This window comes from Oncorhynchus mykiss, chromosome 23 (assembly GCF_013265735.2).
Source record: "Oncorhynchus mykiss isolate Arlee chromosome 23, USDA_OmykA_1.1, whole genome shotgun sequence".
Taxonomy (NCBI): domain Eukaryota; kingdom Metazoa; phylum Chordata; class Actinopteri; order Salmoniformes; family Salmonidae; genus Oncorhynchus; species Oncorhynchus mykiss.
In genome coordinates this window covers 46,890,577-46,910,512 of record NC_048587.1, presented here as the reverse complement: position 1 = coordinate 46,910,512, position 19,936 = coordinate 46,890,577, and the positions used below count along the sequence as shown (strand labels likewise).

The 19,936-nt window shown below is 42.3% G+C and overlaps 3 protein-coding genes across 5 annotated transcripts; all 3 read right to left on the bottom strand.

The window, feature by feature from the left end:
- Window positions 1-1,437: 1,437 nt before the first annotated feature.
- cbx7b (chromobox homolog 7b) lies at window positions 1,438-6,757 on the bottom strand. 2 transcript variants are annotated; one of them, XM_021581200.2, is made up of 7 exons: window positions 6,674-6,757; window positions 6,365-6,478; window positions 5,310-5,353; window positions 5,137-5,202; window positions 4,931-4,997; window positions 4,451-4,787; window positions 1,438-2,702 (listed from the first exon to the last, which is right to left on the bottom strand). In XM_021581200.2, the coding sequence occupies exons 2-7, from the start codon at window positions 6,431-6,433 to the stop codon at window positions 2,503-2,505; spliced, it is 783 nt and encodes a 260-aa protein (XP_021436875.2). In that variant the 5' UTR covers window positions 6,434-6,478; window positions 6,674-6,757; the 3' UTR covers window positions 1,438-2,502. The 2 variants fall into 2 exon arrangements, with proteins under 2 accessions (XP_021436875.2, XP_036816478.1); XM_036960583.1 differs by having other exon boundaries at window positions 6,365-6,736.
- A 170-nt stretch (window positions 6,758-6,927) lies between these two features.
- On the bottom strand, window positions 6,928-13,818 carry LOC110502861 (josephin-1). 2 transcript variants are annotated; one of them, XM_021581201.2, is made up of 5 exons: window positions 13,619-13,814; window positions 12,296-13,159; window positions 11,965-12,093; window positions 9,161-9,355; window positions 6,928-8,878 (listed from the first exon to the last, which is right to left on the bottom strand). In XM_021581201.2, exons 2-5 carry the CDS (start codon window positions 12,598-12,600, stop codon window positions 8,776-8,778), a joined length of 732 nt encoding a protein of 243 aa, XP_021436876.2. In that variant the 5' UTR covers window positions 12,601-13,159; window positions 13,619-13,814; the 3' UTR covers window positions 6,928-8,775. The 2 variants fall into 2 exon arrangements, with proteins under 2 accessions (XP_021436876.2, XP_021436877.2); XM_021581202.2 differs by having other exon boundaries at window positions 8,745-8,878; window positions 9,235-9,355; window positions 13,619-13,818.
- Window positions 13,819-13,987: 169 nt separating this feature from the next.
- On the bottom strand, window positions 13,988-18,494 carry LOC110502859 (GTPase IMAP family member 4). The gene is made up of 7 exons (XM_021581199.2): window positions 18,212-18,494; window positions 17,758-17,835; window positions 17,477-17,527; window positions 17,293-17,343; window positions 17,049-17,099; window positions 16,894-16,944; window positions 13,988-15,058 (listed from the first exon to the last, which is right to left on the bottom strand). The coding sequence occupies exons 1-7, from the start codon at window positions 18,327-18,329 to the stop codon at window positions 14,313-14,315; spliced, it is 1,146 nt and encodes a 381-aa protein (XP_021436874.2). The 5' UTR covers window positions 18,330-18,494; the 3' UTR covers window positions 13,988-14,312.
- Between the last annotated feature and the right edge of the window lie 1,442 nt (window positions 18,495-19,936).

Sequence of the window (19,936 nt, the reverse complement as noted above, 5' to 3'; positions counted from 1 at the left end):
AAGACAAACTATGAAATAACACAGAATCATGTAGTAACCAAAAAGGTGTTGAACAAATCAAAATATGTTATTTGAGATTCTTCAAATAGCCACCCTTTGCCTTGATGACAGCTTGGCACTCTCTCAACCAGTTTCATGAGGTAGTACAGTGGAATGCATTTCAATTAACAGGGGTACCTTGTTAAAAGTGGAATTTCTTCATGAGTTTGAGCCAATCAGTTGTGTTTGTGACAAGGTAGGGGGGTATACAGAAAACAATCCTATTCGGTTAAAAACCAAGTCCATATTATGGCAAGAACAGCTCAAATAAGCAAAGAGAAATTACAGTTAATCATTACTTTACGACATGAAGGTCAAGTCAATATGGAACATTTCAAGAACTTTGACATTTTCTAGTGCAGTCACAAAAACCAAGCACTATGATGATACTGGCTCTCATGAGGACCGCCACAGGAATGGAAGACCCAGAGTTACCTCTTCTACAGAGGATAAGTTCATTTGAGGTACCAGCCTCAGAAATTGCAGCCCAAATAAATGCTTTACAGAGTTCAAGTAATGGACACATCTCAACATCAACTGTTCAGAGGAGACTGAATCAGGCCTTCATGGTTGAATTGCTACAAAGAAACCACTAGTAAAGGGCACCAATAATAAGAAGAGACTTGCTTGGGCCAAGAAACACGAGCAATGAACATTAGACCGATAGAAATTTGTCCTTTGGTCTGGAGTCCAAATTGGAGATATTTGGTCCCAACCGCTGTGTCTTTGTGAGACGCGGTGTGCGTGAACGGATGATCTCTGCATGTTTATTTCCCACCGTAAAGCATGGAGGAGGAGTTGCTTTGCTGGTGACACTGTCTGATTTATTTAGAATTCAAGGCACACTTAACCAGCATGGCTACCACAGCATTCTGCAGCGATTCGCCATCCCATCTGTTTTGCGCTTAGTGGGACTATAATTTGTTTTTGAACAGGACAATGACCCAACACACCTCCAGACTGTGTAAGGGCTATTTGACCAAGAAGGAGAGTGATGGAGTGCTGCATCAGATGACCTGCCCTCCACAATCATCCGACCTCAACCAAATTGAGATGGTTTGGGATGAGTCAGACCGTAGAGTGAAGGAAAAGCAGCCAACAAGTGCTCAGCATATGTGTGAACTCCTTCAAGACGGTTGGAAAATAATTCCATGTGAAGCTGGTTGAGAGAATGCCAAGAGTTTGCAAAGCTGTCATCAAGGCAAAAGGGTGACTATTTGAAGAATCTCAAATATAAAATATATTTTGATTTGTTTAACACTTTTTTTGGTTACTACATGATTCCATGTGTTATTTCATAGGTTTGATGTCTTCACTATTATCCTACAATGTAGAATAAAAAATAAAAAAAACCCTTGAATGAGTAGGTGTTCTAAAACTTTTGACCGGTAGTGTAGGTGTCATAACCAGCCATAAAATAACACAATGTATGTTATGACAAGTTGTCAGCTGTTATGACATGGTTATGAACATGTCAATGTGTTATGACGCTGGGTGTCAAGTAAAGTGTTACCAAAAAAATCTGTTCAGTATTTACTAATACACAAGTTTTCTCCTTCAAATAATAAATACATTGAATTACATTCAGTCAGATCGATATATAGAAAAAATAAGGACTAAAAAGACACAATACCCTTCAGTCTGTTTCCTCTTACTTCAAGCTCAAAGGATAGCTGAATAAACATCCAAAAAGAGGGGGCAGTCAGTGTTGCTTTGTTGTGAGTGCGCGTGCAGACGCACGTTTACAAGCCCCAAAATATCTCCAGAAAGAGTAACTTCAGGCAGTCCCATAATCCCTTGCTGCATTTGATCGCAGAGGGAGATCAGATCATTTTACCGAGTCATACTCACAAGACACCATCAGCCTCGGCTTGGAGTGGGATAAACAGCCACTGACCAATGGTAGATTCCACAAAGATGACCACATCATGATGTAAATACAGTGCAATTCAGAACAGACTGTTCCCAAGTCAGTTTTTTTGTAAAAAAATAAATAAAAAAGGTTTTGGTTCCACTTTTAAGGGCAGTGTACACTGCATGTGTTGTGCAGGGTGTTAGTGGGATCCAACATGTCTTGATTATCACTATGTACCCATAGAGAGGAGAGGAGAAAAGTATGCAGACTGATTAAGTCATTTTGTAGAGGATTTCTAAATCATTACAAGACTCTAAGCCACATCTAATAATAACAGTCCATATGCAGTGCACAAAACCCTTTCTTGTATAGAAGGCTATGATATACAGTATACTGTGTATAGCCGGCTCGATGTAGGAGTGTATGCCCATCTCAATGTAGTCGGTGTATACTGTACACTACAGTCTGCCTATTGAACAGAAGAGGAAGTTAGTGTGGACAGAGGTCACTCACAAGGCCAGAAAGGGAAGAAGGGTAAACGTATGAGGAGAAAGAGTTCACGCATTCCCGACAGTGTGAAGATAAAACTCAAGACTCTCTAGAACTCTCTAGAACTCTAAGCCCCAGCCTCTGAAGAAGCCTTTGGCTGCCAGGGCCTCTCTGAAAGTCACTGTGAGAGAGTTTATGGTGACGTCAGTCACGGTCACCTCCCCTGGGCCTATCACTGGGTTCCAAACGTCCGACCTCTCTGACACGGTCACTTCCTCTGAGCCAATCACGGAACTCCAGTCCTCTGCCCTATTCTGCCCTAATGGGAGGGGAGATAGGAGGAAAGAGGGAGAGAGAACAGGAGAGGGTAAGTTTGCTGGGATTTCATCAAGTCTATCACGTGTATTGAATGTATGTGTACATCTTCCCATTCTAAATCAACTGATATGTCAGCTTCATGACTTTTAACAGTTTTTATCATTATGATAAAGGTTAAATAACACTGTGCTCCAGTAGGAGTTGTAATATCAATGATGATAACTAAAATGTGTCATTGTTGTTAACTGAGAATTTGGGGATTGGAGACCACAGACTGACACATCTAAGGTCATTAACCATTTAAACATAATTGACTAAAGTTATATTTTGAATGATTTTGCTCACAGTAGCTAGGTATCCATTCAATTGGTGACAGAATTACATGAGAATATTCTAGAATCGGTGTAAGGAAAATATAAAAATTTTCCCACCAGTGGTATGTTTCCACAAATGGACTTGTTGTTGAGGATAAAAATCAGTGCGCGATGACGTAGTGCATACAAAATGTACTTTTTGTTTAGGTTTTCATGTACCGAATAAAAAACTAAAGTTCAATGTGTTTACATCGCATTTTCAACTCTACCCATAGTTTTATGAAAAACTGTTGTTTTAATTAGCAAATGTACCTACTCTGGTCTTGACACGTGCTCTAGCCAACACCTCACAGATACAGTGTAGGTAGGCTACAGTGCAGGTAGGCTGTGCGGGTTGGCTAGTCTACATGATGAGATTATTATGGACAACAGCGAGAATATTTGTATTTGTCAAACGTCAGTCAAGCATCGATCATCATTTCACCAGAATAAGACCCTTAATATTTATTAGACAGGAGCATCAAGCTTATCACCTTGCACTTTCACCACCCTGTGAAGTTCATTATCATTTATTTCATCTGTAGCCTAATCAACTGAATGGTTTCCCGAGTCCTAGTGAGAGGGCCACACACCATATCATCGCGTGACTCCAAATTTACTTCAATATGATGGTTATTATATTAATATTTATGCATATAGGTGATTTTACCGCCCAAAAGTTATCACTAAAACTCTACTCATCACTACAGGGACAAACCAATTTGCTTGCACTTGGTACTTTATACAATGCATTAAGGTAAGGTTTTGCAATATAAACACCATCCGTTATGTTTTAGTTCATTATAAACAAAAAAACATGTATGATTTGTAACTATTTGTAATTTTAAAGTGTTTTCCATGGTTGCAAAGCCAAGAGATGCAAATGCCACTGCAATTCAAGAACAAACTTATTATTAAGTTACATTTCTATCGTGACCTAGATTATGTATCTCATTTGTTCCTGACATCATGAACTCACTGACAAAGGTTGATAAGAGCACTGTGCATTGCTTGCATGATGAGTACATTGCCTGTAGGCTATGCATAGGCCATCTGTGTTCTACCAGGAAGATTGACATGTACTGTGCCATACATTAAACCCTATTGTCAACCCTCTCTCTTGCCATTACTTGTGTCTGTTTGCTGTGCCCAGTTTGGATGGGATCGGGGAGCTTATGTTCCTGGTTGTCTGCCCAGCGGGCCTCCTGTACTATACCTACTAACAGGTTCACACACACACACACACACACACACACACACACACACACACACACACACACACACACACACACACACACACACACACACACACACACACCAGTGTCATAGTCTAGAATTAGGTCAATTTGGTGATTAGGCAGAATAGAAACTTCCTGTGACCGACTAACACACTTACCATTCAGAATGCCGCTGGACATCTCTGTCTCTCGCTCTGACTCATCCTGTCGAGCTTCCTCCTCCTCATCTTCCTCTTCCCTCCTTCCCCAGTCCTCATGTGTGGGGTCCTGTGTGGGGGTAGGGGGACCAGGGGGAGAGGCCAGGCGCACGAACTGTGACCTCCTGGGTTTGTTTTTGTGGTGGTCCAGGTGGGGGTGCAGGCTCCGTCTACAGGCCCCGTAGGTCGGATCCTCTGCCTCAGAGTCCAGTGAGCGAGTCAGGGAGAGACGTAGGCGAGCTGGAGGCTTCTCTGGGGCCTTGTGGGCACTACGGAGATCCATGGTGTAAATAGTGTTCTACAGAGAGGGGAATAATAAAGATGTCTTATAGAGTAGCAGTGTTTCTCCAACATCCTTACTCCTTTAGTTAGTATGCCAACTAGTATTACTCTGTCTAAACAGACACAGGAGAAGATACATTTAACATTAACCCATCCCACCTGTAGTAGAAGCCTTTTAGCTTTGGGTCCTCTCTTCCGGTACCCTAGAGCTCTGTCCTTTTGGTCTCTGGTGGAATGGTAAGGTCAGTCAGTACAAACAGGCATAGTTTACTATTACTACAGTATGGTGTATTAATACTACTACTACTACAGTGCTATGCTATTCGTTAGTTAGGTAAGGCCTCTACAGTGTCTCATGGACTTACTTTTCCTCATAGGCCTGCACCAGACGCTGGTCCAAGATGTGCTCCTCTGGTTCCCATGTACTGTATCTGTACAAAGACATCGCCGTGGTTACTCATCCATCCAATAATACTCTGCATGACTCATGGTCCTGGATTACTGGATATGATGATGACGTCATAGAGATGATACTCACTTGGGGGGCCATCCCTTCCACTTCAATAGATATTCCACGTTCCCCTGTGACACAGAACGTTGGAGACAAACATCAATCAGGGAGAAAGAGGAGAGAGAGTGTGTGTGGGAGGATGTTAATGGTAATGTTGCTATGCTCACAGTCTACTCCAAGCACATAGATAAATAGCCTATAATAACTTTTGAAAATCAAGGAAATGCATGTCTTCTCATCTATACGATGTAATCATGTCATTACCGGGAAGTCAGATTCCAGATGACTTTACTCTATATATCTTCTTGACTTTGACAGTTGCTAAATAGAATGACGTCATCGCACGAGCACACTGGTGACTTGAGAGAATTGGGAACGTCACGAGACTCCCCCCTACATACGCACACGCTCAAAACGTTATAAAATTAATATGTGAACTGGACAGGGATTAAAGACATGCACAACAATATTTGACCGAATGCAATGTTTTTCCCTATGTTACGGGGACTGGCTATTTTAACGGTTGATGAGCGCCTGCACGGACAATGACTCATGGACGGAATCGAATTCATTTTTAATGCAATGCAAGACCAACACTTACAAGGACTTCGTTTCATACATGATGCTTGTCAAACGAGGCGGCCGCGGTTTGCGCCCTAATAACCCAAAAACCTGTATCTGCCATTTCCTCAAGCGAAACTGCGTAGCTCTTCACAAATACGCAATAATTGAATAACCCGTGGGCTATTCTTCTGCCAATGCACAAGACTGAATGCAATGTTTAGGTTCCGATATGATGCTTCCGTTAGGATAGACCACTGGCACCCGGAGTGTAAAGCGACTGCAACACGCTCCACGTTATGTTAAATTTAAAGAGATACTCCCCACTTTCACGCCCCCTTAAACGTTTATGTCAATGGATACTGGATATAAATAGACCACTGGTAAAGTGCTTTTCAATGTAGCCATCTGTGTTCCCTACTAAATATAGGGTACCCTATAATGGATATTCTCCTAAATGCGTAAAATTGTCATTATCCAATTATGGTACATGCGTTTTATTTCCAATATGAACGCCTTACCTTTCTAACTCTTTTCTTGATTATTGATTCCACAGCAAACACTTGTTCACCAATCGCTGACAGCTCCATTGGTCCAATAATGAACGTTCTGCTTACTCTTTGAAATAAACTGATCTAGTAGAGATGAGAATAACCGCTGTTAGTTCAACTCTGTCGCTACAAAGTAACTGTATAGGCTATGACAAATATCTAGAAGTCGTGTTTAAAAATGGTATTCTCCTCCCCCAACCCTCCCTCTAGAAAGTGAGATTTGTTTTCGATTTAGTTCCAGATTAATTTCTCCATTCCACTCGATCTCTCCGTACGTACAGTGACTTCTCAAATCTGCGACACATCTGCACTGTTTGGCGCGTTCCCGTACTTCCAAACGCGCGCTCTTCGTTCCACAGTGTCAAAACAACGCTCGAGCGAAACGCCCGTAACATGGGTCCGCGCACGCAAATGACACTAAACAAGCAGTAGCAGGAAAACAAAGCAGGCAACGTAGGGTTTATTATAAATGCGCTCCATTTTCCATCCAAATTCCAACAATTGCACTCAAGAAATTAAGCCACATCCTCAGGTGTACATATAAAGTGCCATTACAAGCTTTTATTTTTGTGAGAAAAAAAAAACAGAAAACAGTAACAGAAGGGAGGTGGGTGGGATTGTCATGGCAAAACGCTAAATCCACTATGTCACTATTTACTGGTTTGAAAGGGATTTTCTACCGGTGAGTTTGGTTGCCCAACCTGAAGTCCCCTAGGGGCATCCCCAGACCAGCAACCTCATTGTTTTGTCTCATGATGTGTGACTGTTGCAAATGATTAAATCATCAGTTGAATGAATCATGTGATTGGATGCTCAGATGAATAGGAAAGCTTTTAGGATTGAGCCCACCAGGTGCAAAATGTAACAACCCCTCTTTTGGTAGACAATAATGTCTGCATCCTCTAAACAAGTTAAGGCCTTATCAAGTCTTAAATAATTCACAATATGTTGTTGTGATGATGATAAAGATCTATCAACCAAATCTCTCAAACAGCTGTTAAAAATTCTCAATTTCTAAACTAACAGGTCTTGGACTCTCAAACTTTCCCTTTTTCTTCTACACATCTATCGGACATACTTTCTCTTTCCATTACTCCCTCAACTGTCAACCTTTTCCCTCTGACTCCACTTTACTTTTTGTGGACATTACCATTGTGGACATTACAGCCAAGGTATCTTCAGATATATCCAAATCTAACAGCAGTGCATTTCCAGCGAATAACTGGAAACCTTAATTAGCATTTGTACCAATTCCACAACTCTGTATATTTGGCTCGTGGATTTTTGCAGGTCTTGAGGTCATGAGTTTTTCTTGACCACACGATCTAACCAGAAAAAACTCTGGGCCCTGATAAAAAACAGGTGTGTGGCTTTTCCTGGTAGGGCCGCATGGTCAAGAACAAATCCTGGCTCTACCATGATACAATATACAGCCATTTGTCAATTAATTCATTAATACATTTTAATTGAACCTTTATTTATATAGCCATGTGTCAATACCTGGGCCTAACATGGCTTCAGCCAAGAGGATTTCTAATTTGAAGACATGAACTAGCAGAGTTTCCTACTAACAGACAGGGATGGTCTCAGAAGCAACAGAGGATAAAACAGCTACATACACAGGTCCTCCTGTGCTATTGAGAAAACGTGCTTCTCACCAACTATATTACAGTCTATGTACACAATAGACACACCATGGAGTGCTTGGCATTCCATTGGTTGCTGTCATCATTAGCTCTGTGTTTGTACAAACGTTATAATTTTTGGGGGCGGGATTTAATGTTGTCCGGGTGAAAAAAAATTGAATTGTGAGCAGTGACATGATCAGAGGAAGACAGACAGGTAAAGAAGAGATGCACACTGTCACAGTAGAGCAGAGAATGACAGATAGGAGAGAGAGAGGGACAGAGAGAGAGAGAGGGACAGAGAGAGAGAGACAGAGAGAGGGGGGACAGAGAGAGAGAGCGAGGACAGAGAGAGAGAGCGAGAGAGAGCTAGCAAGAGTGACAGATGGGTAGTATTACACACAGTCACATGCCTCTCACACTTGGAAACTGGAAACGTACAAAAAAAATGAAAAATAGTCATCAATATATATAAAAACACAGAATCCCAAACACCAAACATAACGTTGTGTAGTGTGATTTCTTCATTACCTCCCTGTATTCATCTGTTTCCTTCATCGCTTAAGGTCTCATCAGCCAGAGTCCAGCAATGGGTGTGTGAGAAAAAAAAGTATGTCTGGTCGGTGTGCATCTGTGTGATTGGCTGAACACAACCCCACCTGCTCTTCAATCTGTCTCCTGATTGGACCATGTTATCCTGAGCAACAACTGGGAAAAGTCTAATCCGGTAGAGAAAAGGTTGCCGGGCACATTCAATCAACAGCCATCTGACCTCCATGTTTGGTGGACCTCCACCTCCTCAGACACCACCAATAGGAGCTCACCATTTTTCCCTCTCAGCTGGTAACGCAGGAACTTCCTGTTGTGTGGAGGGAATTGAAAGAACAGACGGAAAATAAAGATGTCAGCTTGTTATTTATTAGAAGTTAGACAAGGATCAATCATCATTGTGGATGGCGGCCGTGGAAGTGATTATTATTTGGGAATGAGACTGACTTTGTATTACTATGTGGCAACACCTAGTGGAGACAATACAAATTACATTCTCTCTTGGCTGCTCCACAATGTATGTAAAATGAACAATGCAAATAACGATGGACTCAATCTACTGACTGGACAGGATAAAACACACACACACTACCTGAGCTCATCAGGGTTTCCGATGGTATGTGGGCTACGTAGTTTGGAGTCGAGGTTGTAATAGACTCCACCCACCTCCCGCACCCCTATCCAGTGCTGGCGTTTGAGTGGCAGGCGCAACGGACCCCAGCGCAGATTGGATGGGACGTTCAAGATGAAGCCCGTTACGTTGGATAGCGCAATACTGCCCACATCCCTGCAGGAACACAATACACAAGTCAATCACGAGCTCCTGAGTGGCGCAGCAGTCAAAGGCACTGCATCTCAGTCCAAGAGTCGTCACTACAGGTTCGAATCCAGGCTGAATCACAGTCGGCTATGACTGGGAGTCCCATAGGGTGGTGCACAATTGGCCCAGCGTCGTCCGGGTTTGTCCGGGGTAGGCCGTCATTGTAAATAAGAATTTGTTCTTAACTGACTTGCCTAGTTAAATAAAGGTTACACAATCACAGACTTCCATGAGTGGATTTTCAGTAGCTACTGTAATGTTGTAAATCCATGATGATGTCTGTGGGGTAAGTTAAGCCACCCCTTGTTTCTAGATATCTATACACAAACTTGATCATGTGACCAAATATTTATGAAGAGGTCATCATTTTATGGCATCTGTGAAGGAATAAACCACATGGGAAAAGTGATAAGCAAGTTATGCCCGAAGAAAAGATTTTCACAAATTCTAATGACTTTGATGCTTGTATTTACACCAAAGTAGATACTTCTATGATTGTTCTATACATCAGTTGGGGTCTCTATAAGCAACATTATGAGGTCCTTAACATTGCATGAACATGCAACCTTGTAGCTGTGTGGGCTAATATAGCCAAAATGTTTGCCTTGGGATAAATTGAGTAATTGGCCACCATACCCCATACAAATGATGATTACATTTAGTCAGTTCTATGCATAATATGCATAGTAGTATAGTATTTTTGCAATGTGTCATGCTTATGAACTCAAGATTATCATGCCTGTGTTTACAAACGGAAAACAAGCAGGGGTCTAGCCCCTCTTAAGGTTCTTGAAAGTAGCCAAGGAAGTGAAAGAAGGGAAGAAGTCCATTGGAGCAGCAGCAAGGGATGAAACAAGTTGACTGAATGACACTGAAGAGGTACATTAACAAAAAAGAAAACAGCGGAGGCACAAGGTCTTATCTGATGACATGGAATCTGAGCTTGATAAACATATCCGGAATTTTGCGGACCAGTTTCATGGGCTTAGTAGCCTCTAATGCAGAGAACCTTCCTACAAATTGGCACATTTAAACAACATCCCTGTCCCAGACAACTGGTCAAGAAATGGAACAACATCCCTGTCCCAGACAACTGGTCAAGAAATGGAACAAAATCCCTGTCCCAGACAACTGGTCAAGAAATGGAACAAAATCCCTGTCCCAGACAACTGGTCAAGAAATGGAAGGGTAAGTCATATTGAACGGAGAGATCTATATCTGAATGTAGGAATACATTCAAGATATACACAGTGTACAAAACATTAGGAACACCTTCCTAATATTGAGTTGCACCCCTCCCTTTTGCCCTCAGAACAGCCTCAATTTGTCAAGGCATGGACTCTACAAGGTGTCGAAAGCATTCCACAGGGATGCTGGCCCATTTTGGCTCCAATGCTTCCCACAGCATTGTCAAGTTGGCTGGATGTCCTTTGGGTGGTGGACCATTCTTGATACACATGGGAAACTGTTGAGCGTGAAAACCCAACAGCGTTGCAGTTCTTGACACACTCAAACCAGTGCACCTGGCACCTTCTACCATACCCTGTTCAAGAGCATTTTAAACTTTTGTCTTGCTCATTGACCCTCTGAATGGCACTCATACACAATCCAGGTCTCAACTGTCTCAAGGCTTAAAAATCATCTACAAATCCTCCCCTTCATCTACAATGATTGAAAGTGTATTTAACAACTGACATCAGTAAGGGATCAAGTTTTCACCTGGACAGTCTGTCATGGAAAGAGCAGGTGTTCCTAATATTTTGTACATTATAATATATTGAATATATCAAAGGGGGCTGCGGAGGGGAGAACGGCTCATAATAATGGCCGGAACGGAGCAAATTGAATGGCATCACACACCTGGAAACCATGTTTGATACCATTCCACTGATTCCGCTCCAGTCATTACCATGAGCCCGTTCTCCCCAATTAAGGTGCCACCAACCTCCTGTAAAATATACCACACACCCATTCCATGAAATCAACTTTGACCTACCAGCCCCATCACCCACTTACCCCTAGCTATGTTTTCAAAACTGTAATGTTTACATGAATTCTGATTATTTCCAGGGATACACAACATCCTGAAATATATGTAGATATATTTGTTAGAAAGAACATTTGCCTTGACGTAGTGATGCTAAATGTAAAAAAGGACTTAACTTACGCCACTCTCCCCTATGAATGCACTGTATTTATGTCGCAATCGGTTTCGGTAGCTGTTTGGGTAATCATGAGTAGCTGCCATGTGCTCAACAGGGATTCAGAATGAAGAGGATATGTAAGGAAGTCTTCCTCTTTCCACTCTATAGCTGGCGTACGGCCAGTGATTGAAGTGAACTAAATTGAGCACTGCTGAGTCGACTAACATAGTTGCAGACAACACACGCACCAAAAAGGGAGAGGAGTAAACAAGATGGAGAACACAAATGAGCATAGCATTATGGTTCCAATGGCTCAGTGGGTTGGATGGTGCTTGTTGTGGATTTGAAAACCTCTACATCGTTTTGGATAAAAATGTTAAATGACTAGATAGGGAAGAAGGCCATATAGCTTTGATGAGAATAGAGGTATACCTTCTTTTATCCCACCAGACAGCCTCGTATCCTCGGGTCTGCAGAGCGGCCATAATGACATTCACGTCATAGTTCCCATTTCCAAGCATGCTCTTCTTGTGGGGGGTTACCAGACTGCCGGGAGAGAGTCTGTGGAGAGGGACAAGAGAGCGATGAGGACAGAAGAAGCAAGAGAGAAAAAGGTTGAGAAAGGTAGAGAGATGCAGAAGGTAGAAAGAGATGCAGAAGGGGGGAGAAAAAGAGAGAGGGGGTGAAAGAGGAAAGGAATTTGACAAATAGAGAATGGAGGAGAGAAATATCTCCCCTAGAGGACACAACTTTAACCACCCACCTCTGGTAGATGTCCTGGAGAGTATCCCTGCTAAAAGCTGCCCCATCCTGGAAGACGTTATTGAGCGCGTGCAGAGCACACAGCTCCCGCCGCTGCTTCTCGTGGTAGATGGGCGGTGGAGGCGTGGCCGGAAGGGTGGAGAGAGCATGCTCTCCCAGGTCTGACCTCTCCCCCCCCACCCCTCTTCCCATCCCTCCCCGCACCACCCCCACCCCTTTCTGCTTGCTCAGCTTCCATGGCATACAGCCCAGGTCCTGCAGCCCCCCTCTTGCCCTCCCCTTCCCAGAACATGGAGCACTCCCCATCACCCTGTCGCTACGCTGACACGACTAGCATCGTCATGGCAACCTTTCAGTTGCTGTAGGGGCGAGAGTGTGACAAGGGAAGGGGGAGGTGGGTCTACTGGATGACACTGAGGGGGGGCCAGGTCACTTCAACTACACCTGCTGTTTCAAAAGGGATGATTGGAAGAAGAAAAGAAAAGAAAAACTGCTGGCAAACAGTGTTCAAGTTGAGTGAGGAGGCCCGAATTGAATGTGAACAAAAAGTTGGGTGTGTAGACATTGATATTCCAGTTGCTTCAGTATAAAATTAGAATGAACCACAAGGATCATCTATGGAAAAATTAGCAAGAGAAGCAAGAGTATGAGTCTCTTTTTTCAACTTCCTCAATTCTGATGTGTGTCATCGTAACTTTTTTATGAGCACCTCAAGTGTCATGAGAGCTTAGGAGTTCTTTCCATTTCTAGAGAGCCCAGAAGACCACGGCTCCACCACAGAGTTTGCTCCAGTGGAAAAGATGAGGGACCTGATACAGGAGGCTCTGTGACATGTAGACAGACAGACGACTTCTTAAGAAAACAGCTGAGGGAGGAAGAGGCAGAAATCCATGTTTAGAGGTTGTCACCTAAATCAATGCCATGCTGAAATAATTTAGGGATAACTATGTTTTTCTAAAGCGTCTTTTCAGCAGTGGTCAACAGGAAGGAACACAAGACAGAGTAAACATTTATACTAACAGCTGACTCGATAAGAGCGGCATGATTGTGGCATCACAGCAAACTGATATAACTAGACAACAGGCGTAAGAGTCTTAGTATTATTTAGTATTCTGTAAAACAAGTGATATTTACAGATTAGCGAAATATGTCAAATCTACCTGATATTCAAATCCATCGCTCTAGCTAAAATACAGTGGAACAGGAAGGCAGCTGCAAAGACTAGATGTTCCTTCTATGGCTGGCTGTATGTGCCATTTGTTTGATAGCATAAACATGGATGCGAAACCCTTCATATTTAGTATATTTATCTGTTGCCACTTACCTTTCGCTTCATGCGATACTGTAGTATGGGTGTCATAATCCTGGTTAAATTAATTGTTTCGCCTCTTTTCCTGGGGTTGTTTAGTCCTTTGTCTTTAGCACCTTTTCCTTGTCGCGACGTATATGAGCATGCGCAAAACGTCAATAGCTTGTTTGCTTGTCATAGGATTGACGCAGGCTATCTGCGAACTGTAGTCCCACCACTCCCTCGAGACTAAAAAAATAACTAAATCTAGGGTTTAGTTATCTAAAAATGGGTTGAGACCAAGCATTTATTTTATGCAAAAACATCCGCAAATTGAATGAACGTTTATAAGGGCTCTTTTGACTTGCAGTTACACTAGCAGGAAATACAGTCCGAGTCACTGCACTTATTTGGAAGAAACTTTAATACTTAAAAAAAGAAACCATGGGAGGAATGTAGTAGACAGACAAGAGTGTGTGCAAGAAAACAAGTAGTGTACATGAAGGCAAATTGACATGGATTAAATACTGTTCAATAACAGCAGTACTGTAAGAACATGATATTGATTTTACCCAACAAGCCCATGCTAAGTCTGACATACTTAACAATAATACATGCAGAGACAGTGACATCATGAGGATCAATTCCCCAAAGACAATAAACCCAGAATGACCAAAAAAAAAAAGTCAACAAAATGCACCTATACCAAAAATGAAGTATTACTCAACTCTTAATACTCCTGTCCGAGTTTCCGTGCCAACACAGAGGCCATGTCCATCAGCAGTTCCTCCCGGACTTGGTCCTCCCTTTTCTGCAGCTCGTGGGTGTAGTGTCCCCTCAGTGCCCTCATCTCTGCCAGCCTCTCCAGCAGCCCCCTCGCCAGCTCCCTCCTCTCCTCCACCGGCTTGTCTGGGTTGTTGTCCACAAGCTCAGCCCTCTGACCACACAGATACAGAGCAGTTCTGAGGCCTCCAGCATCATCCTCCAGTAGCTGGGCTAGCGTGGAGCCTGGACCCAAATAGTCTGCATGGGTGAGGACAATGAGGATGTGGCCTGTGGCACTCTCTCCGACCAGCTCCAGGAGGGCTCTGGTAGCACTAGCAACATCCTGGTCCACCCCATCTCCAGAGCCAGGGGTCTGGAGCACCAGCAGGAAGGCATGTGGGCCTGGGCTGGCCAGCTGCAGGCTGCGGAGGGTCTCCAAGGCTCTCTTACTGTCACCCAGAGATGGACCCAGGAGGTCTGGGGTGTCGATTATGATCAGCTCTCTCCTGTCCACCACCACCCTCCGCTTGGTACACTCCATCACAGCCCCCAGGGACCCCCCAACCTGAGGGAGGCTGCAGCCAACCAGGGCATCTGCAAGGGAGGTCCGACCTCCACCGGGAGGCCCCGTAAGGATGAGCCTCAGCCCAGGCTCTATGGAAATAGGGCTGGGAGAAGGCTCTGTGCCTGGGGGACTGTCACTAGAAGCCCCTGGAAAATAAATAAACGAGTGGAACAGTTAATTCAATGAATGGAGAGGGTTTTGTGTCATGATTTCATCAAGTGCTAGTTCTATTATTAAGGAAAACAACCCACAAGACTAAAGGACAGTTGATAGGATGTTTTTTTGTGCAGGAATACAGACGCAGCAAGGAACATAATATAAATGTCTAATTTCCTCTTTCAGTTTGCTTACAGATTCCACACATTGCTTCACATTTGATAGTGAACCTGAGGGGAACAGTATGGGAAACTAAATTACACATACAGTACCAGTCAAAAGTTGACACCTACTCAGTCAAGGGTTCTTTATTTTTACTATTTTCTACATAAAATAAATAGTGAAAACATCAAAACTATGAAATAACACATATGGAATAATGTAGTAACCAAAAAAAGCAAAACAAATCTACAAATATTTCAGATTCTTCAAAGTAGCCACCCCTTGCCTTGATGACAGCTTGGCAAACTCTTGGCATTCTCTCAACCAGCTTCATGAGGTAGTCACCTGAAATAATATATTTCAATTAACAGGTGTGAATTGTTCAAATTTGTGGGATTTCTTTCCTTCTTAATGCGTTTGCGCCAATCAGTTGTGTTGTGACAAGGTAGGGGTGGTATTCAGAAGACAGCCCTCTTTGGTAAAAGACCAAGTCCATATTATGGCAAGAACAGTAGTTCAACTAAGAAAAGAGAAATTATAGTCCATCATTACTTTATGACATGAAGGTTAGTCAATACGGAACATTTCAAGAACTTTGAACATTTGCAAAAACCTATCAAGAGCTATGATGAAACTGGCTCTCATGAGGACCACCACAGGAAAGGAAGACAGAGTTACCTCTGCTGCAGAAGATCATTTCATTAGAGTTACCAGCCTCAGATTGCAGGCCAAATTAATGCTTCAGAGTTCAAATACCAGACGACATCTCAACATCAACTGTTCAGCGGAGACTGCGTGAATCAGGCCTTCATGGTCTATTTGCTACAAAGAAACCAATACTAAAGGACACCCATAAGAAGAGACTTGCTTGGGCCAAGAAACACAAGCAATGGACATTAGACTGGTGGAAATCTGTATTTTGGTCTGATGAGTCCAAATTTTAGATTTTTGGTTCCAACTGCCATGTCTTTGTGAAACGCAGAGTAGGTGAACGGATGATCTCCGCATGTGTGGTTCCCACTATGAAGCATGGAGGTGGTATGATGGTGCTTTGCTGGTGACACTGTCTGATTTATTTAGAATTCAAGGCACACTTAACCAGCATGGCTACCACAGCATTCTGCAGCTATACGCCATCCCATCTGGTTTGCGCTTAGTGGGACTATCATTTGTTTTTGAACAGGACAATGACCCAACACACATCCAGGCTGTGTAAGGGCCATTTAACCAAGGAGAGTGATTGAGTGCTGCATCAGATGACTTTGCCTCCACAATTACCCGACCTTGAACCAATTGAGATGGTTTGGGAGGAGTTGGACCACAGAGTGAAGGAAGAGCAGCCAACAAGTGCTCAGCATATGTGGGAACTCCTTCAAGGCTGTTGGAAAAGCATTCCAGGTGAAGCAGGTTGAGAGAACATTTTTTGCAAAGCTGTCAAGGCAAAGGGTGGCTACTTTGAAGAATCTAACACATATTTGGATTTGTTTAACACATGACATCAAACTATGAAAACACATGGAGTCTTCACTACTACCCAATGTAGAAAATAGTAAAAATAAAAAACATTTGAATGAGTAGGTGTCCAAACTTTTGACTGGTACTGTATAAAGGAACAGAACTTGCAATTAACTAGAGAAGTGAGAAAAGAGAGGGAGAACCTTACCAGAGTTGTTTTGAATGATAACAGTGAACCCGCTGAGTTTTGTGAATGAAGCTGATAGACGAACAAAACCATATCAATACATTATCAACACTTTCAGAGTAATGAATCAAAGACATTATCATTTATAAGGTGGGTGGGTATTAGCAATCTCTTACCAACTATAAACCTCCAAATACGCGACAGCCACTTCAGTAAATACTGTAAGCCTGACACACAAAGACAAAATTAACAAATCATTCACCACCACATCATACATTATATAATTACCTAAAACCTGTGATGGCAATCAATTAATCTACTGCACATTTACATTCCGATGAGTTTAGTAAACATGTTAATGAATATTTTCCTGAGTGTGGGTTTTGATAAGGGAAAGGGAAGAATTGTGACAGTACGTACTACGAAGAGTTCCCATCAGGTGGCTCACCCAAACCCACAGTGAGGACACACCTAAAACAGAGGGAATAATACTTAGTTTAAAATAGGATTTAATCAAGACATTTAATCTGTTGCTCAGATGAAGATATGCAGGCGGAATAATGCAATAGGGTTCAAGGTTCAACCTCCAGGCATGATGACATACCAGTGAGTGTGCAGAAGAGATGGATGGGCCATCTTATCAGAGCTGGGAGGGCTGCAGCGGACCAAAGAGATAAATGAACTCACGCAGTATCAAACAAAATTCTATTTACGGTGGCATAACAAATTGATTATAAAGCAATCAGATGCACAACACCAGCTGATGTTAAAACCATACAGTCAGTCCCCAGATGGGAGAGAGGATCATCTTACAGATAAGACAACATTATGTACATCAAAAAAGCATTTGCTGAAATAGTACTGTTGTGGTGTAAGACTCCTGACCCTGTGAGAATCTGTAGAGGAGATAGCCCACCACAGTGAGAGCTCCTGTCAAAACACTGTTGAAGTCCAACCACAGACCTGCAGGGAAAGATTAGAGAAGCATGAGACTGATCAATGTTCTTTACTTGTCAAGAGTTTAAACTTTAACCCCAATACATTTTGAAAAAATGTATTTTTTGTTCTACTTTTATAAACTGTGGGCTTACCAGCTTGGTACACTTGTGTTTTGTATTGATTATAGTCTAAATAAGTTATTGTATATATTTATAACATGTAGCCTACATTTCGGACTCAACGGTCTCACGGAGATTGAAACAGATTTTTAAAAAAATTAAAAAAACTCTGCTCGGCATGTTACACAAACCGAGCAAATGTCGGTATGATACTTGTTACTTTTACATCTCGGACGGATAGGATAACAATTACATTTATCGGATGTGAATATCCTTCTTACCAGTGCTACCATCTCCACAGTCGGTTGAGGTACAATCGCTGTCCGGTTTGCAGTCGCACTGGTCCATATTAACAGGTAAGCCCGGTCCGTATGCTACTGGCCAAAACCAAAGCGCCATCTCTCGTTACGTGGTACTTTGAGGAGTCGTCGGAACAAAGGTGTTCTTTATTGTAGCTGAATGAGCGATATAATGCAGTATGTGTGGCACTGAGACACTCCTTTTTTCTAATCATACAAGTAGGACGGGAAATAAAGGTAACTGCCAAAATAAAGGAAACACTTGAGTAAATGAGGACATATAAATTATATTAAAAGCAGGTGTTTCCACACAGGTGTGGTTCATGAGTTACTTAAGCAAATAACATCCCATCATGCTTAGGGTCATGCAGAAAAATGCCCATTATTTTAGCTACTATGGCAAGAGACCTCAGTAGCTAGGTTTTCATCCAATTGTCGACAAATTTAATGCAAATATTCTAACAAATATATGCACTTTTTCCCACCAAACTGACTTGTGGATAAAAATCAGTCAGTGATGACATTGCACACATTTACTTTTTCACGTACATTTTAATGTACTCTGGTCTTTGCATGTGCAATCTAGCCAACAATTTGCAGATATAGTGAGGGTATAGGCTATAGTCTACACATGTTGATATAATGGATAAGAGTAAGAATATTTGTATTAGTCAAATGGCAGCCAAGCATCGAACATGTCACCAGAATAAGACCCTCGATATTTATTGGGAAGAGGCATCAAGCTTATTACCATGCACATTCACCACCCTCTGTAGTTCATCATAACTTATTTCATCTGTAGCTTAATAAACTGCATGCTTTCCCGAGTCATAGTGGGAGGACTACACAACATATCATCCCATGACTCAAAGTTTACTTCGAAATGATGGTTCTTACTCTCACTGAACTAAAATATAACTGCAACATGTAAAGTGTTGGTCCCATGTTTCATGAGCTGAAATAAAAAAATCCTAGTAATGTTCCACACTCACAAAAAGTTCCTCAAAAATGGTGTGCACAAATGTGTTTAAATCCCTGGTAGTGAGCATTTCTGCTATGCTAAGATGATAGATCCACCTGACAGGTGTGCCATAAAGAAGTTGATTAAATAGCATGATCATTACACAGGGGCACCTTGTGCTGGGGACAATAAAATGCCACTAAAATGTGCAGTTTTATCACACAACACAATGCCACAGATGTCTCAAGTTAAGGGAGCATGCAACTGGCATGCTTACTGCAGGAATGTCCACCAGAGCCGTTTCCATAGAATGTAATGTTAATTTCTCTACCATAAGCCGCCTCCAACATAGTTTTAGAGAATTTGGCAGTAAGTACAACTGGCCTCACAACCACAGACCACATGTAACCACACCAGGCCAGGAACTCCACACCCGGCATCGTTTTAGATCAGCCCATCTAGACAGCAGATGAAACAGAGGAGAATTTCTGGTCTGTAATGAAGTCCTTTTGTGGGGAAAAACTCATTCTGATTGGCTGGCCCAGGCCCACCCATGGCTGTGCCCCTGCCCAGCCATGTGAAATCCATAGATTAGTGCATAATGAATTTATTTACAAATGAATTTTATTGACTTCATTATATGAACTGTAACTCAGTAAAATTGTTGCATTTTTATTTTTTGTTCAGTATAGTTCTTAAAAAAAAAAATATTCAGTACATGGGACTTTAACCCATCAGCACAGGCT

Coding starts and splice junctions, on each gene's coding strand:
- LOC110502859 (XM_021581199.2), bottom strand. CDS start 18,329: ATGGCGCTTTGGTTTTGGCCAGTAGCATACGGACCGGGCTTACCTGTT. Junction 17,344..17,476: donor TCTCTTCTGCACACTCACTG/GTATGTCATCAT, acceptor CCTCTGTTTTAG/GTGTGTCCTCACTGTGGGTT. Junction 17,100..17,292: donor CCTGATGGGAACTCTTCGTA/GTACGTACTGTC, acceptor TTTGTGTGTCAG/GCTTACAGTATTTACTGAAG.
- LOC110502861 (XM_021581201.2), bottom strand. CDS start 12,600: ATGGGGAGTGCTCCATGTTCTGGGAAGGGGAGGGCAAGAGGGGGGCTG. Junction 12,094..12,295: donor CTCCAGGACATCTACCAGAG/GTGGGTGGTTAA, acceptor CCCTCTCCACAG/ACTCTCTCCCGGCAGTCTGG. Junction 8,879..9,160: donor GGAAACCCTGATGAGCTCAG/GTAGTGTGTGTG, acceptor TCCACACAACAG/GAAGTTCCTGCGTTACCAGC.
- cbx7b (XM_021581200.2), bottom strand. CDS start 6,433: ATGGAGCTGTCAGCGATTGGTGAACAAGTGTTTGCTGTGGAATCAATA. Junction 4,788..4,930: donor CTAAAAGGCTTCTACTACAG/GTGGGATGGGTT, acceptor CCCTCTCTGTAG/AACACTATTTACACCATGGA. Junction 2,703..4,450: donor GTCCAGCGGCATTCTGAATG/GTAAGTGTGTTA, acceptor CCCTCCCATTAG/GGCAGAATAGGGCAGAGGAC.